This window comes from Chanodichthys erythropterus, chromosome 4 (assembly GCF_024489055.1).
Source record: "Chanodichthys erythropterus isolate Z2021 chromosome 4, ASM2448905v1, whole genome shotgun sequence".
Classification (NCBI taxonomy): Eukaryota; Metazoa; Chordata; class Actinopteri; order Cypriniformes; family Xenocyprididae; genus Chanodichthys; species Chanodichthys erythropterus.
In genome coordinates, this window is record NC_090224.1 from 23425433 (window position 1) to 23442157 (window position 16725).

Genomic DNA, 16725 nt, shown 5'->3' on the forward strand with positions numbered 1-16725 from the left:
ACCGAGGCCACTCTTTACTGGAGCGTCACACACCGCATACTGTACGGTCATGTCTAGAAATATACTCTGACTCACATTACAGTCCTCTTTTAAGATTTAATCTTTTAACAATCATCAATTTACCACAATTTGTACTTGTGCATACAGTAGCAGTTACTCAAAAATACAGAAATTAAATATTAATCTAGTAAATGACTACATTCGTCAGTTTCACAAGATATTGAGTTGACTGTACAAACCTCTCTGTCCTGATGTTATGGTGTTGTGAAGGGTTGTCACTATGTTTCTATGTTCAGAGTATTTTTAGTATGTTGCTTTGCAGTTGCTAAGGTGTTTTCTTGCCGTCTGTGTGATCTTCATCTGCAGTGTGCATCTGTGGGATTGGTTTCACCTGTGTTAGGTCAGACTGTACTGTATAGAAAATATGAAAAGAGTCATCTAATGTCTGTCTTTTGTAATCTGCTCATGTAATTGTAATGAGGTTTTGGATGACTATCAAGTGGGGAAGTTGGGAAAAACCTTCCGTTGGGCCTTTCAGCTTATGCCACTCATATATTTTGGGTCTGTTTCAGGGTTTTATTCTGCAGCGAGTCACGACACAGCTGTGTAACATGCTTAAGCGGCAGTGGGATGAGATGAGCAACGCTGTGATTCATTCAGGCTCAGCTCGTGAGAGCGCTGCTGCCAAACCTGTTCTGATCGCACTCCCACTGCTGTTTGACTCTGTCAAAATATAGCACAATGTGGTGAAATGCTCTGGCCTGGACCTTCAAGTCTCTCACTGACTCTCCTGCCTTCTCTTTGCAGACCATTGTCCGTGGTAGCCGGCCGCCCAAAGACGCCTCCATCAACGGCCTGCTGGAGGAGTTTGACAGCATCTCCGTGACCCGCTCCAACTCTCTGAGGAAAGAGAGTCCGCCCGGAGCCCATCAGGCCAGCAAACCAGCGTCTGCGTCCACGTCCAACGCCGGCGGGCCGGAGGAGAACGGCTTCGGACACTACTATGGCCGCTACTCGTGCGACCTGGACAGCAGCAAGGACTTCTCACTAGATCCGTACCGCGTCCATGACGGGGAGTGGCCGGTCGGACGGCACTACCGCTTCTCCCTCAAACAGAACGGCCATCCGATCCGGAGTCCCTTCTATCCCGACGCCATGCCTCAGAAGTCTTCGGACTACGCCAAGATGCCTCCGGACTACCACGCCTACCTGGAGAGCAAGATGCGGCTGTCCACCGACGAGATGGCCATGGGCGGGCGGAGGGACTACTACCGGGCTTCTCTGGGGGGATCCAGTCAGGATTACAGGGAACAGCCGCTGGGAACGCCGTCTCGGGTCTCCATCCACAGCGAGCAGATGACCTACCCCGACGGAGACTGGGGATACGGAGCGGGACTGAGGGAGGACTACGACAAGAGGCCCAAGTCCTCATACATCAGTCAGACGAGTCCTCAGCCGGCCATCCGGCAGCGCTCCAGGTCGGGATCTGGCCTGCAGGAGCCCAGCGTGCCGTACGGCATCAGCGCATTTAAAGCGGCGCCGCAGGGGTCGTACAGTTCGTACACGTACCCCAGACTGTCAGAAAACACGTCTTCGCTCGTCATAAGCAAGGTAAAGATAAACTCAGCGTCCTGATAAGCAGCTTCTAAAGATGACGTGTTCACATTTTTCTCTCAGGGGCATCATGTCAAAATACACCAATGCATTATTGATGCGACAAGTTTATGTGGTTCACGATGCGAAAGAAATCCAAACGTACATTTTTCTGTAGCGTTTTATACTTTACCGATTGTTTCAAAGCAGCTTCACAGTGACAAACAGAAACAAACTAACAGAATCAAAAGCCACATTTCCATTACAGATTTGCGATATTTTCTAAATTTCGATTAAAAAACTACTGCGGAATGACGCCGTTTCCATTAACTGATGTTATTCAACTAAAACGTTCTAAAGTCATTTCTTAAATCGTGGCAACGGATGTTGGTAGGTTTACGTTTATCCCAGCCAATGCACTAGCCATTATTTTTAGTCAAAGGAGACGTAGGCGTGTTATCCAAGCATTTATGGCAAGAAAAGCCACTTATATGCAAATTCAGATTCTGCTGTAAAGCTGCTCTACAGAAGACAATAGAGTCATTATTCAGATCAGTTCAGCTCAAATATCTGTGCAGTCAGATCAATAATATTACTGAATAATTACATTTAATTTTAAACCAAACCTTGAGTCAAATGCAGCTTGTCTCCTCAGAGATCATTGCTGGGCCGATTTTGGAATGAAAGGCTCCATAGAGATCAATTGTTTTGCTTAAACATCTTGTGGCAGCAAAAATGCACAGTCATTAAGGCGCACTACATTTACATGCATGTATTCGGTACATGCTTTTACATTGCATTAATGCTCAGTTCACGCACTTCCCGTTCCCGTATAAATGCCGCATTGTTCCCAATGGAAGCTTCCCAGCGCTGTGTAGAATTAAAGATTGCAGTGGACGTTCTGCAGACACTGTCCGGTCCTCACCCGCAGGCTGTGCAGGGCGTATTATCTCCCGGGTCGCATCACTGCTCGGGCTGTGGTGCTCCGATGCTCCGCAGTGATGGATCTCGTGTCAGTTCTTAATCTACTCTCCCGTGAAAAGAGCGCGGCCGGCAGAGACACGGAATTACTCATGAGAGCGGCACAGGAATCAATTAATGGAACAGTAGCAATCTCCCAGATAACAGCGGCTCATCCCAGACGCGCTCTGAACCGGGATGTGCTGTTGTCATTTTAATTCACAAATATTTCAGGATCACTGAAAAGACATCAGCGTGCTTAAGAAGTACACTAGGCCGCTTCCTGGATAATTCCTCAATGTGTTGTGACATATATTGCAGAATTTGCAAGATGCATATTGTTTTGTATTTAGTCTTACCGTCGCCATCATCAGATGAATCTCATAAAGAAATGTCTGTATCATATCTGACAATATGAAAGAACTTGACACTATTTTCACTGTATGAAAACTATTTTATTTTAAAACAGCATGAATTAAATTCAGTACATCCAGTATGATTTTAAATATCCAATTTCATGCTGTTAATGATTTGTTGTCATTTTCTCTTATTTCACCAATGAGATTTTTTTGTGTAAATATGTTTTTTTGTCATGAAAATAATGTCGCAATGCCTAATGTTCCTAATGTTAATTTGTCTTTGATTTTTGAGGTGAAATATGAGGCATATTCTTGGCAGGTTTTGTTCCTTCACACAAGGTCGCATTAGAGAGCGATTCAGGGAAATCTCTACTGTATGCTCACTGTATTACGTGTGTGATTTGCTGTACGACGTGATTGGGAGTGTTCGGCACATTCAGGCTGCGACTCCCATCAGTCTCGGCTCACCGAAGTCATAATGAACCTCTTTCTTTCTCATTCACCTCGACTCGGTCACTTTCAGCGAGCCAAGCGCTTTGCTGGCGCTGTTGGGAACGGCAGGCCGTTAAAGGCCGACAGCTCGGGGACTTGGGAACTCGGGCACGCACGCGCTCATTGTGATGAACTGATGTTGTGGCACCTTCCTTTTCTGCAGGCCTTGCATAAAAGCCGCGGCGCGCTGTTCCACCACAGAATTCAATTTCACACTCCAGTTGGGTTGTTGATTACGCTGCCAAATTCAGATTAATGTGCATTTAACGAACATGGATCAGCCAGCGGTGCCGGTTGGGAAAGGGGGTCTCGGGACTTCTCCGGCCCATAAACACCCTCGCCGGGATGATTGATTAAACGAGTCCACTGGCGTAATTACACGCCGCCCGTCACCTCCGCCGCCAGCTTCCTCATCATGAGGCGGTTAGAAGACGATCCGTGTCGTGTCATCTTTTTGTGTTCTGGGCGTGGTGGGAATAATTCAATCTGCCGCCCACCGTGACCCTGCAGATCAGGGAACTTACTCTCTGACGTGGAGGACGAGAGCGCCGGAGAATCTCTCTAATGCGCTGCTCTGTTAGTATCAAATGCAGCTGCAGTTTTTAATGCTGAAAAGATCTCAGCTCTCCTTTGACTCGGCTGCATGTATGTGATATATGTACACTACCGTTCAAAAGATGTTTTAATGTTTTCTTCTGCTCATCAAAGCTGCGTTTATTTGATCAAAAATACAGTAAAACAGTGAAATATTATTCTAGTGTAAATCAATGTGAATATATAGTAAAGTGTAATTTATTCCTGTGATCAAAGCTGAATTTTCAGCATCATTACTCCAGTCTTCAGTGTCACATGATCCTTCAGAAATCATTCTAATATGATGATTTGCTGCTCAAGAAACATTTATGATTATTATCAGTGTTGAAAATTTATGTGGAAACGTGAGGCATTTTATTTTTCAGGATGTGTGACATTGAGTTCCCTCAGTAGACAGCATTCCTGTGATAAATGAGGAGCGTGTTCTCCTGCTCTGTGAGTTTGCATTATTCACTGCTAACGTGTCTTGTTTGAATCGAACAGGGCGACTACGAGCGAGCGTCTCGGGACGGGAGTCCGCAGGTGCCGGGGGGCGAGGCGTACCCGCGCATGCCCCTCAAACTACCTCAGAGCCACGGCAAGCCCGCTTACCCGGCCAGTTTCCAGTACCCGCCGCCCTTCCACTATAAGCCGTCGCCGTACCACCACCCGCCGTCCCAGCCCAGCCCTCCCTACACCCCGCAGGGGGCGCACTCGCAGCCCTCCTCGCCCTACATCCCGCCCGGCGCGTATCCCCCGCCCAGCTGGGGCTCGTCCTCGGAGCAGCCGCCCTCCAGGGTTTCCCACGAGCAGTTCCGGGCGGCGCTGCAGCTGGTGGTGAACCCGGGCGACCCGCGCGAGTATCTGGACAACTTCCTGAAGATCGGAGAGGGATCCACGGGCATCGTGTGCATCGCCACCGAGAAGCACAGCGGGAAGCAGGTGGCCGTTAAGAAGATGGACCTGCGGAAACAGCAGCGACGAGAACTTCTGTTCAACGAGGTGAGCGCTGACCGCTTTCCAGGTGTACATTTACAATTATGGAAAAATCGCTGCTTGTTCGTAGGGCTGTTTGGCCTAAACTTTTCTGATTGTATATCAATATGTCTAAAAGAAAAAAAATATAATCATTTTATTTTACAGTACAACCTTGAAATTACAGTACTAATAATTAGGTCTGTCTAAATTTATTTTCAAATGATAAACCATTGAGCTTTTATTTTGCTGTAGAAAAGTCTGTTGTGCAGGTCTGTTCTTCCCTATTGAACCGTATATCCGATAGAAATTGCTTGGCAAACAAGAACAAATGTAGCTTGATTTTCTCTGTGGGGGATTGATTGGATGGTTTGCTATTGGTGGATCTCATGTGAGTGACAGGTTGCCCCGCCCTCATCATCAGAGAAGAGAAGAGCTGCTGCAAGAGGAAGATATTCTGATTCAAGATGAATTTAAAACATGATGATTTATGATAAATTTTCAGATTCCATAAAAAAATCAAAATGGTCAATTTTGAGTTCGTGGTGACTTTAAAGCTTTATTGACAACAGCTGGTTTATAAGCACTTCTTATTAGAATTTGTAAAGATGTTTAGCATGTGTTGCGTCTCCCAAATGCACATTAAAAGTGACCCAAATGTGAATCGAGACCGGCGGATCATGAGCTGCTGACATGTAAATGACCACAGTGCATATATTTACTCATTTAAAGAAATATAATTTCTGTCATTAATTATGTCGTTCCACACCCTAAAGATCTTTGTTCATCTTCAGACACAAATTAAGATATTTTTGATGAAATCTGAGAGACTCGTCCATAGACAGCAGTATAATCAACACTTTCAAGCTCCAGAAAGGAACTAAAGACATTGTTAAAACAGTCATGTGACTGCAGTGGTTCAACCTTAATGTGATGAAGAGACGAGTATACTTTTTGTGCGCAAAAACAAAACAAAAATAACCACTTTATTCAACAATTTCTTCTGTGTCATTATCTTACGTTGTTTACGTCCAGCGCTTCCAGGTTCTACGTCAGAACGTCGACTCGTTATTGGCTGATCTCGTCGTGCTGATCACGTGACCAGCTTTGGCCAATACTGAGCCGGCATTCGGACGTAAACACGGAAGCTTCACTGTGTTACTGCGTCACCTGCGTAAGATAATGACAGAAGAGAAGAGATTGTTGAATAAAGTCGTTATTTTTGTTTTGTTTTTTGTGCACAAAAAGTATTATTGTCACTTTTGCTGTAATCACACTAAGTCGTTCACAGTGTCCGTCTCCTCGTCTGTTCGCAGGTGGTCATCATGAGAGACTACCATCACGAGAACGTGGTTGACATGTATAACAGTTATCTGGTCGGTGATGAACTCTGGGTAGTGATGGAGTTCTTGGAGGGCGGAGCCTTGACTGACATCGTCACTCATACGAGGTAAGAGGAGTGTCTCGTCCAATCAGAACACTGATTCATTCATTCAATTTGAACCATCTGATCTTTTGCTTCGAGTCCATCGAGATTCAAATTCAGAAAGAGAAAATAATCGAGTGAGATAAAGTTTATTTGTGAAGGATACTGATTTTATCACACTAGGCATGATCGTGTTGTTCACTGAGTTTCTGGCAGAAACAGCTATATCATGTGATGGTTTTGGTCTAATTAATAGTGAAGGTGTTTAACACATTTCACAACCAGCTCTATTATTAAATCTAATATGTAATTGTAATGTTACACTTCTCAAAGACTGAGCGCTTTGAATGCAGTGTTTTCTGCTGGAGACAATAGTCCAGTGATGATTTATTATTGTTAAAGTTTGTTTTAAACGCTGCTTCTGTCTCACGAAGCGTCGGCATAATTACAGTAATTGGCGTTGTTCGTCAGGTTGGTGTTGGACTGTAATTACACGCTTTCAGAGACGCGTGCCCCGTCGACACGACACGCTTCCATCCCCAACCGTCGCTTTATTTTGGTCCTGCTTGAGATGCTAATAGAGAGATGTGTGCTGTGATGCTGATCTGCTGCCTACATAGACAGCTCCCTTCTTAGGCTGCATCCTGAGCGACACGGGTCATGTGACACTCACAGTTTGATAAGGTTTAACTAGACTGAAATATTTGTAATAATATTTAAATGCATGCATTTTATGATGTTTTTATCCAAAGTGAGGAGCAAAAGCAGTTTGTCAAAGAGCCACAAAAATATTCATAATATTACAATACTGGGTTTAATAGAGAAGTAATATAATATAATATAGACGCGTGTCTCGTGTATGATGATCGTGGCGCTGGTCTCCTGCGTGTGTCTGTTCAGAGAGCACGTTCTCAATTAACAGTGATTTTAACGAGGCTCTGGTAGATGAGTTTGTGTGTATTAATGCGGGATATGCAGGTGTTTAAGGCTAATCAGAGCTTATAAACTCACTCTGAGCTGTGATTGGATGATCGTTTAGCACACGGCAGACGTTCAGTGTGTTTAACAGATGCAGTAACTGCGTCACATGACGGAACAACTCTTCACATGCGTGTGTGTGTTTATTTGTTTATTGAACATAAATATGAATGTCTATAAAACAGTCAAGCTGTGTGTTACAGTGACTTTACCAGAGTAAAAGGGATTTTACAGCAGATTATTAGCTGTATCGTTTTTTTCTGTTTAATCCTACTTATTACTTTACAATAAGGTCCCGTTAGTAATGCATTAACTAACATTTATTAACAATTAGAAATATAGTCATCAATACTATATTAGTATTTGTATTACTATTTAATATTTATAGTAAATATTATATTAATATTTATTACAGTATTTATCAATCTGAATTAAAATTACTTAAATAATTTGATTTTAGTTTGTTCATGTTAGCTCAAATCCGTGAAATAATATTAACAGAAACAAATTTAGATTTGAACTATAATTGCATTTAATTGTACTTTAATGTATTTGTAAATGTTGAAATTACCAACAAATTAAATATAATTAATATAATATACATAATGTGTAAAATAGTGTAATATAATATAAATTAATTTAATATAAATGGTTTAATTTAAAATACATAATGTTTACATTTAGCAGATGCTTTTATCCAAAGCAACTTACAAAAGAAGAACCAGATTTTTTCATCTTTGTTCAAATATATTGGATTTTTATACAATTATTTAACACTTCATTGTTATTTCATGTCAGCTCAAATCCATGAAGTAATATTAACAGATAAGACTTTTAATTTTAATAATATATTGGTAAATGTTGAAATTAACATTAGGTAAGATTAATAGATTATTCATGCTAACTAATGCAGTTATCCAATGTGTTGCCATTATTACTTATGTTCATCTTAGTTTACTCTTTTCCTACTGTTTATTTATATTTTAATTCTGATGTATTTGTTTCCTTTTTTATGTAAATCACTTTGAGTTATCATTGTGTATGAAATGTGTTATATAAATAAACTTGCCTTGCCTATATTTAATGCACACTCTAATATTCTGACCAGGTTTACATTTCACTGCTAGTTTTATTCTGTATATACAGTAAATCTCGCATCTGGTTCTGGAGACAGAAGCGTCCTTCATGGAGCTCCCGTCAGAGTAATTACAAACGCGTCCCGTCTGTGCATTAGTGTTGAGGAGGAGCGAATGGCAGCATGTTCAGCTCCAGTGCAGCCGCAGCCGCAGCCGCAGGCGAGACAGATGAGCGCGCAGTCGACAGCTGGGCCTCCGTTCACGCTCTGCAGACGCTTGAGTCCTGAATCACCCACCAGCCTTTGTTCTGCGCTAAAGCTGTGCGTTTGAGGCGTGCTGCTAATGACATGCGCTTCTGTGTGTGTTAGTGTGTGTGTGTGTGTGTGTGTGTAGGCGGACAGTGATCAGGTTAGTTGCTCAGTGCCGCTGCTGAACCTGAATCTGTGATAATAGATGCTTCTGGTTTAGACGAGCTGAAATTACTCTTATTTACATTCACACAGTGAGACGAGATGAATTTGAGTGGAAATTCAAACAACTCAGTCATTAGTCTGTCATCACAGGCTGCTTTAAACCACACAGAACACCCTAGCAACCATGTTTATCTCAGGAGAAACATCTGAGAAGCATGTCTCCATTGGATCTCATCTCTGAGATGTTCAGGAGGTGTTCTGATGAGAACGTGTGTGTGTTTCGTTCACAGGATGAATGAGGAGCAGATCGCCACCGTTTGTCTGTCGGTGTTGAAGGCGCTGTCGTACCTCCACACGCAGGGCGTCATTCACCGAGACATCAAGAGCGACTCCATCCTGCTCACCAGCGACGGACGCGTGCGTTACCTCCTTCATATCATATCATATATCACATGACATGTGGTTGTGTGATGTAACTGTTTGTGTAGTTACACACATACATGTGTTTATTGTGAGGATAGAAAAGTGATCAGGGCTAATTAGCAACTTCAGTAGTTCCAAGTAATTAAATCGTGTCTCCCACCTTGTAATTAGTTGAGAGAACATGACAAATGAAGGGGTGATTAGCAGTTAATCAGCTTTGCGTTGTGTCCTATACGTCCCGCTTCTGTTTCTCTCCGCAGATCAAGCTCTCTGATTTCGGCTTCTGTGCTCAAGTGTCCAAAGAGGTTCCCAAGAGGAAGTCTCTGGTGGGAACGCCGTACTGGATGGCACCGGAGGTCATCTCCAGGTTACCCTACGGCACTGAGGTACGCCGTCCTTCATAACCGGTGACCCGTGTTTGATAGACGGCTCTGCTGAAGCTGTTGTCCTGTGTTTGCAGGTGGACATCTGGTCTCTGGGCATTATGGTGATCGAAATGGTGGACGGAGAACCTCCGTACTTCAACGAACCTCCGCTGCAGGCCATGAGACGCATACGAGACAACCTGCCGCCACGGCTCAAAGAGTCTCATAAGGTGCGTTTCTGTTGGTCACATGAGCGCAAACATCATGATCTTAACGTTTAGAATATCTGAACTATTTCCCTGCCATTACGAAATTTTCCAGCGATCCATGTTTTCACTGTTATACTGTAGGAGGCACTATTACACATCTTTTGAAATAGTACAGAATATCCGAATACACAGGAAAAGAAGAGGCAGAAACAAGCGATTACTGATGTCGATTATTAACACGACCATCAAACATTCAACAGCATATAAATAAAAACTGCCTAACGTTACTGAATGAAATGTTGAACTTTCCGATTTTTAAACTCCAATTAGAAATTCCCAACTAAGAATATCTGACTATGAATTTCCGACTTGGAAACTCCGACTAGAAATTCCAGACTAAAAATTCTGACTAGGAAAGGTTGACTAGGGAATTAACGTTACTGAATGAAATGTTGAACTCATGAAGAGGAAACGACTGTGAAGCTTTGATGGACGCGATCTACTCCATCTGTGTTTCGATCATCGTTCTGAATACCATCCAGATTTAGACTTGAACAAAAAGCTGAGAAAATTATGTTTTTGTCAAAAATGTTGCTTTTCTAAATGAAACTTTCTCACATTCAAGTGGTGATAAAAAATAATGCATGAAGCTAGATTAAAACTTTTTTTGTTGTTGTTGTTTAAAGCAGAGGCTCTGTTCTTTCTTTTGATATGTTACATGTTCAGATATTCATACAACAAAATATTCTGCAGGCCATGAAAGTTTTGTGAAAAATTTCTCCACCATATTTAAAGTTTATGGCTCCGACTCAGACGTGGAAACTCAGACTTCCTGACTAGGAATTCCTGACTAGGATTTTTTTTCCACTTGGAATTTCCGACTAGGAATTTTACAACTTGGAATTTCCAACTAGGAATTTTCCGACTTGGAATTTCCAACTAGAAATTGATGACTAGGAATTTCTGACTTGGAAACTCCACTAGTCATACCTAACTAAAAATTTCTAACTAGGAAATGCTGAATATGAATTTCTGACTTTTAAACTCTGATTAGAAATTCCAGACTAAAAATTCTGACCAGGAAAGGCTGACTAGGGAATTAACGTTACTGAATGAAATGTTGAACTCATGAAGAGGAAACGACTGTGAAGCTTTGATGGACGCGATCTACTCCATCTGTGTTTCAATCATCGTTCTGAATCCCATCCGGACGAAGACTTTGACAAAAACAAAATTTCACAGCCCTCTGTTCAAAATGTAGCTTTTTATGAAACTTATCCACATACACGTGTTTATAAAAAAACAATGCATGAAGCTAGAATAAAATGTTTTTTGATGTTGTTTAAAAGCAGAGGATCTGTTCTTTCTTTTGATATACTTTACATATATTCATACAACAAAATATTCTGCGGGCCATGAAAATTTTGTGAAAAATCGCTCCACTGTATTTAAAGTTTATGGCTCCAACTCAGACGTGGAAACTCCTACTAGGAATTTCTGACTTGGAAACTCCTACTTGAAATTCCCATCTAGGAATTTTTCCGACTATGAATTTCCGATGTGGAAACTCCAATAGAAATACCTGACTAAGAATTTCTAACTAGGAAACGCTGACTATGAATTTCGGACTTTTAAACTCCAATTAGAAATTCCTAGTATTTTCTGACTAGGAATTTCCGACTAAAAATTCTGACTAGGAAACGCTGACTAGGAATTAACATTGCTGAATGAAATGTTGAACTCATGAAGAGGAAACAACTGTGAAGCTTTGAGGTGTTGATGGACTCGATCAACTCCATCTGTGCTTCGATCATCATTCTGAATCCCATCTGGACATAGACTTTGACAAAAACACGATTTTCTCGGCTTCAAAATGTTGCTTTTTTTAATGAAACTTACCCACATTCAAGTGTTGATAAAAAAAGAATGCATGAAGCTAGATTAAAACGTTTTTTGTTGTTGTTTAAAGCAGAGGCTCTGTTCTTTCTTTTGATATGTTACATGTTCAGATATTCATTGAAACAGAATATTCTGCAGGCCTTGAAAATTTTGTGAAAAATCTCTCCACCCAATTTAAAGTTTATGGCTCCGACTCAGACCTGGAAACTCTGACTAGGAATTTCCGACTCGGAAACTCCAACTTGGAATTCCCGACTAGGATTTTTTTTTTTCGACTTGGAATTTTACAACTTGGAATTTCCGACTAGGAATTTTCCGACTTGGAATTTCCAACTAGAAATTGATGACTAGGAATTTCCTGACTTGGAAACTCCACTAGAAATACATGACAAAAAATTTCTAACTAGGAAATGCTGACTATGAATTTCTGACTTTTAAACTCTGATTAGAAATTCCAGACTAAGAATTTCTGACTAGGAAAGGCTGACTAGGGAATTAACGTTACTGAATGAAATGTTGAACTCATGAAGAGGAAACGACTGTGAAGCTTTGATGGATTCGATCTACTCCATCTGTGTTTCGATCATCGTTCTGAATCCCATCCGGATTAAGACTTTGACAAAAACACGATTTTCACAGCTTTCTGTTCAAAATGTAGCTTTTTTTATGAAACGTATCCACATTCAAGTGTTGATAAAAAAGAATGCATGAAGCTAGAATAAAACTTTTATTTTGTTGTTGTTTAAAAGCAGAGGATCTGTTCTTTCTTTTTTAATGTATTTTACAGATATTCATACAACAAAATATTCTGCGGGCCATGCAGATTTTCTGAAAAATCTCTCAGCTCATATGTATTTAGATTTTTTTGGTTGCACCTCCTCTACTCCACCTCTTTTTACCATTTGAAAAATCTCTCTGCCATATTTAAAAGTTTATGACCCCGATTTAGACCTGAAAACTCCGACTAGGAATTTCGGACTAGGAAACTCCAACTTGGAATTCCCGACTAGGATTTTTTTCAACTTGGAATTTCCTACTAGGAATTTTCCGACTTGGAATTTCCAACTAGAAATTGAGGATTAGGAATTTTCAACTAGGAAACTCCAACTTGGAATGAAGTAGAAGTTTTTAGAAAATGATTAAAAAAAATGCTGTTGCTGGCTGGAGACATTGGTGGGGAAAGAGTTAATGTGGCATTTTTCACATAAGAGTTAATAGTCGTATTTGGCAAATTAGAGCTTGTTTAGATCATTTTGTTATGATATAAACAATCAAGCAGTCGAGATTTGCTTTATATCACATAGCGCTTCTGTCTTTATGTATGTGGATAACTATATAGTAGGATGTACAATAAACACTGTTTACACAGTTCAGATCAATGAACTTATGATGCAGATATAAACATGACATCAGCTCTGCTCTGAATCAGCAGCTGCTCCGTCTAATGTTTTCTGTCATGTGTGCTTTGGTTCAGGTGTCGTCGGTCCTGCGAGCCTTTCTGGACCTGATGCTGGTGCGCGAGCCGTCCCAGCGTGCATCAGCGCAGGAGCTCCTGCAGCACCCGTTCCTGAAGCTGTCCGGACCGCCGTCCTGCATCGTTCCTCTGATGCGGCACTACCGGCACCGCTGAAGCACCGCTGGAGCCACGCAAGCGCTTTCATTCATTACCGGAACAGCAGGGCGGTGGCGTCTCGGGCCGCTGGCGTTCGGTTTGATCCCGCGCCGGATCCGTGCGGCGATACAGTAGAGTCTCTTAACCAACAAGCGTCTTTTTCACTGTCGTCTTCTCACGCTAACTATTTTAGAGCAATTGTAAGTTTTACTTGTACAGTTTTGATAAACAGCAGTATTTTTGTTGTGATGTTATCATGGTGAAATGGGCAGTATTACATAGAACTTGAGAGTTTCTGCAAAATAATATTAATAATAATGATGAGAATAATAAAAAACTTTCCTACTGTTTATATTTAATTTTTTTGAAGATGGTCATTTAAACTTCCTGTTGCAGACAGATGAATCTGAATATATTTATTTATTCTACATTTGTAGATACTGCCGCCCGTCATGCCAGAGTTTTCTACGCTGTATTGATTTCTGATTTCTCAGTAGTGTGGCCTTTTTCATTCTCATCGTTGGACGACAACCCGTCTGATCGTGTTTAAATCACCAACACTTCATTCATCCGACCTCTAGCAATATTAACGTGTTTGGCACAATAATCAATCACGCGTGTTTTCTAGTCTCCGTCTCACCCGTGTCTCATTGGTCACTGTGATCTGTAAATATGAACGTGTGTTTCTGGCATCACCTGTAGAAATATACAGATCCAGCTGTCATGTTGCTTTTGTACAGTGATCTTGCATGTGTGTCACGAAAAGCTGCTTTCAATAAAAAACACAAATACGTCTGTGTGCCATCATGTGCTTTCATCTGTATTATGAGGATGTTTTTGGTTTGAGGCCCTTATAAACACACACAGAGTCATCTACCTTCATTTTCTCCACTGAACTTTTCATAAATAAAGAGAACTGATGATTCGCTGTGAATGACAATCACATCAGAAATGACTATATAATATACTCTACTGACATCCCAATCTAGATTAATAATAAATATTAAAACAGTGTATTTGAAGTCCATTGCAGCTTGAATTATATCCGGAGCTCTTGTTTAAGACGATTCTGAGCCGCAGATTTATCTATAGAGCTTTCAGTGGCCGGAGTCACAGAAATCAGGTCTTCAGCTACGTTCTAAAAGTGTAATTGGTGAAAATCCCTTTGACCTCAAATATTTTTAATTACATTTTTTTAAGAATATAATGACAGTAATGTACTGTAGTATAACAAATTAAAGTACTTAGAAATCTTAATAAATTTGTAGGAGAATTTACTTAAACCACTGATGTGAGATGAAGGACAAGAAACAAAACAGCCTACTAAGAGTCAGACTATTGACTCAGAAGTATATTAGCTCACACGTATAAAAACAAAAATAATAAATATGAATAATATGTTCACTTGTGGCATATGAGCCTTGAAGTCTGGTCATGTTCATCACGATCTCACGAGAAACTTAATCAGATCGTATGAATTAATGCTGCATCATGTGCTGTCAGAGTTATCGTCAATATGAGTTTCCTAGTCAGAATTTCCTAGTCTGAGTTCCAGAACAAAGCACTTGAACAGAACGAGCTCATATGCTGCCTTCAAATGTAATTAGAAATGTCCTACTTCCCGCTTCTGAAGTCGTGATTACGAGCTTGTTCTGTTCAAGTGCTTTCTTGTCTGAAAGAATAGGAATCATGGAGGACAACAGGATTAATCTTGCCTATTTATTATGAAAATCTTATTAAAGCCAAAATATATTGAAGATAATAAATTTTAAATAAAATGTAGTGTCCCATTCGTTGACAACCACATAAACATTCACTGCATCAGCTTGCTGATAATTCTGGAATTTCGGTCAAATACATGCTATTTTTGCTTTGTATAAAACACTGTGCACTACTCTAACAATAAAGGGTGATGTAGCTGTTGTGGAAAAAACTAATACAGAATAGAAGTCACAGCAGCAATCGTTTTCCCCTTCGTTATTTTAAATTTGTGGTTCGGACTCAGACTCCAAACTCAGACTAGGAATTTCCAACTAGGAAACTCCAACATGGAATTCCCATCTAGGAATTTTCCGACTTGGAATTGCCACGTTGGAATTTCCAACTAGGAAACTTTGACTAGAAATTCCATACTAACAGTTTCTGACTAGGAATACCCAACTAGGAATTTCCTCCTTGGAATTCCCATCTAGGAAACTTTGACTAGAAATTTCCAACTAGGAAACTCCAACATGGAATTCCCATCTATGAATTTTCCGACTTGGAATTGCCAAGTTGGAATTTCCAACTAGGAAACTTTGACAAGAAATTCCATACTAACAGTTTCTGACTAGGAATTTCTGACTGAGATTTTCTGACTTGGAATTCCCACCTAGGAAACTTCGACTAGAAATTCCATACTAACAGTTTCTGACTAAGAATTTCCAACTAGGAATTTCCTCCTTGGAATTCCCATCTAGGAAACTTTGACTAGAAATTTCCAACTAGAAAACTCCAACATGGAATTCCCATCTATGAATTTTCCGATTTGGAATTGCCAAGTTGGAATTTCCAACTAGGAAACTTTGACTAGAAATTCCATACTAACAGATTCTGACTAGGAATTTCTGACTGAGATTTTCTGACTTGGAATTCCCACCTAGGAAACTTTGACTAGAAATTCCAGACTAAGAATTTCTGACTAGGAATTTCCAACTAGGAATTTCCTGACTTGGAATTCCCATCTAGGAATTTTCCAACTTGAAATTGCCAAGTTGGAATTTCCAACTAGGAAACTTTGACTAGAAATTCCAGACTAAGAATTTCCAACTAGGAATACCCAACTAGGAATTTCCTCCTTGGAATTCCCATCTAGGAAACTTTGACTAGAAATTTCCAACTAGGAAACTCCAACATGGAATTCCCATCTAGGAATTTTCCGACTTGGAATCGCCCAGTTGGAATTTCCAACTAGGAAACTTTGACTAGAAATTCCATACTAACAGTTTCTGACTAGGAATTTCTGACTGAGATTTTCTGACTTGGAATTCCCACCTAGGAAACTTCGAATAGAAATTCCAGACTAAGAATTTCTGACTAGGAATTTCCAACTAGGAATACCCAACTAGGAATTTCCTCCTTGGAATTCCCATCTAGGAAACTTTGACTAGAAATTTCCAACTAGGAAACTCCAACAAGGAATTCCCATCTAGGAACCTCTGACTTGGTATTCCCAACTAGGAAACTCAGACAAGTTAACTCTGACTAGCAAACTCATATTTTCGATATTTCCAATTGCACATGAAGATAGCAAAAGCCACCAAAAGTTATGAGCTGCCATGAGATTGTTGTCATGAACCAACCTCTAATAATTCACGCTATCGTCTGAAGCAT

The 16725-nt window shown here is 40.7% G+C and overlaps 1 protein-coding gene across 5 annotated transcripts in view; it reads left to right on the forward strand.

Moving 5' to 3' along the window:
- Window positions 1–14142, forward strand: part of pak5 (p21 protein (Cdc42/Rac)-activated kinase 5) — a 40094-nt gene extending 25952 nt beyond the window's left edge. For 3 of the 5 annotated variants that reach the window (XM_067384587.1, XM_067384586.1, XM_067384588.1), the window contains 7 exons: window positions 808–1611; window positions 4482–4979; window positions 6269–6402; window positions 9136–9262; window positions 9529–9654; window positions 9729–9863; window positions 13216–14142. In XM_067384587.1, coding sequence (XP_067240688.1) covers window positions 808–1611; window positions 4482–4979; window positions 6269–6402; window positions 9136–9262; window positions 9529–9654; window positions 9729–9863; window positions 13216–13371 — 1980 coding nt within the window. In that variant the 3' untranslated portion in view covers window positions 13372–14142. The remainder of the gene's footprint in view (window positions 1–807; window positions 1612–4481; window positions 4980–6268; window positions 6403–9135; window positions 9263–9528; window positions 9655–9728; window positions 9864–13215) is intronic. The other 2 variants (XM_067384589.1, XM_067384590.1) reach the window with 1 other exon arrangement.
- The last annotated feature ends 2583 nt before the right edge of the window (window positions 14143–16725 follow it).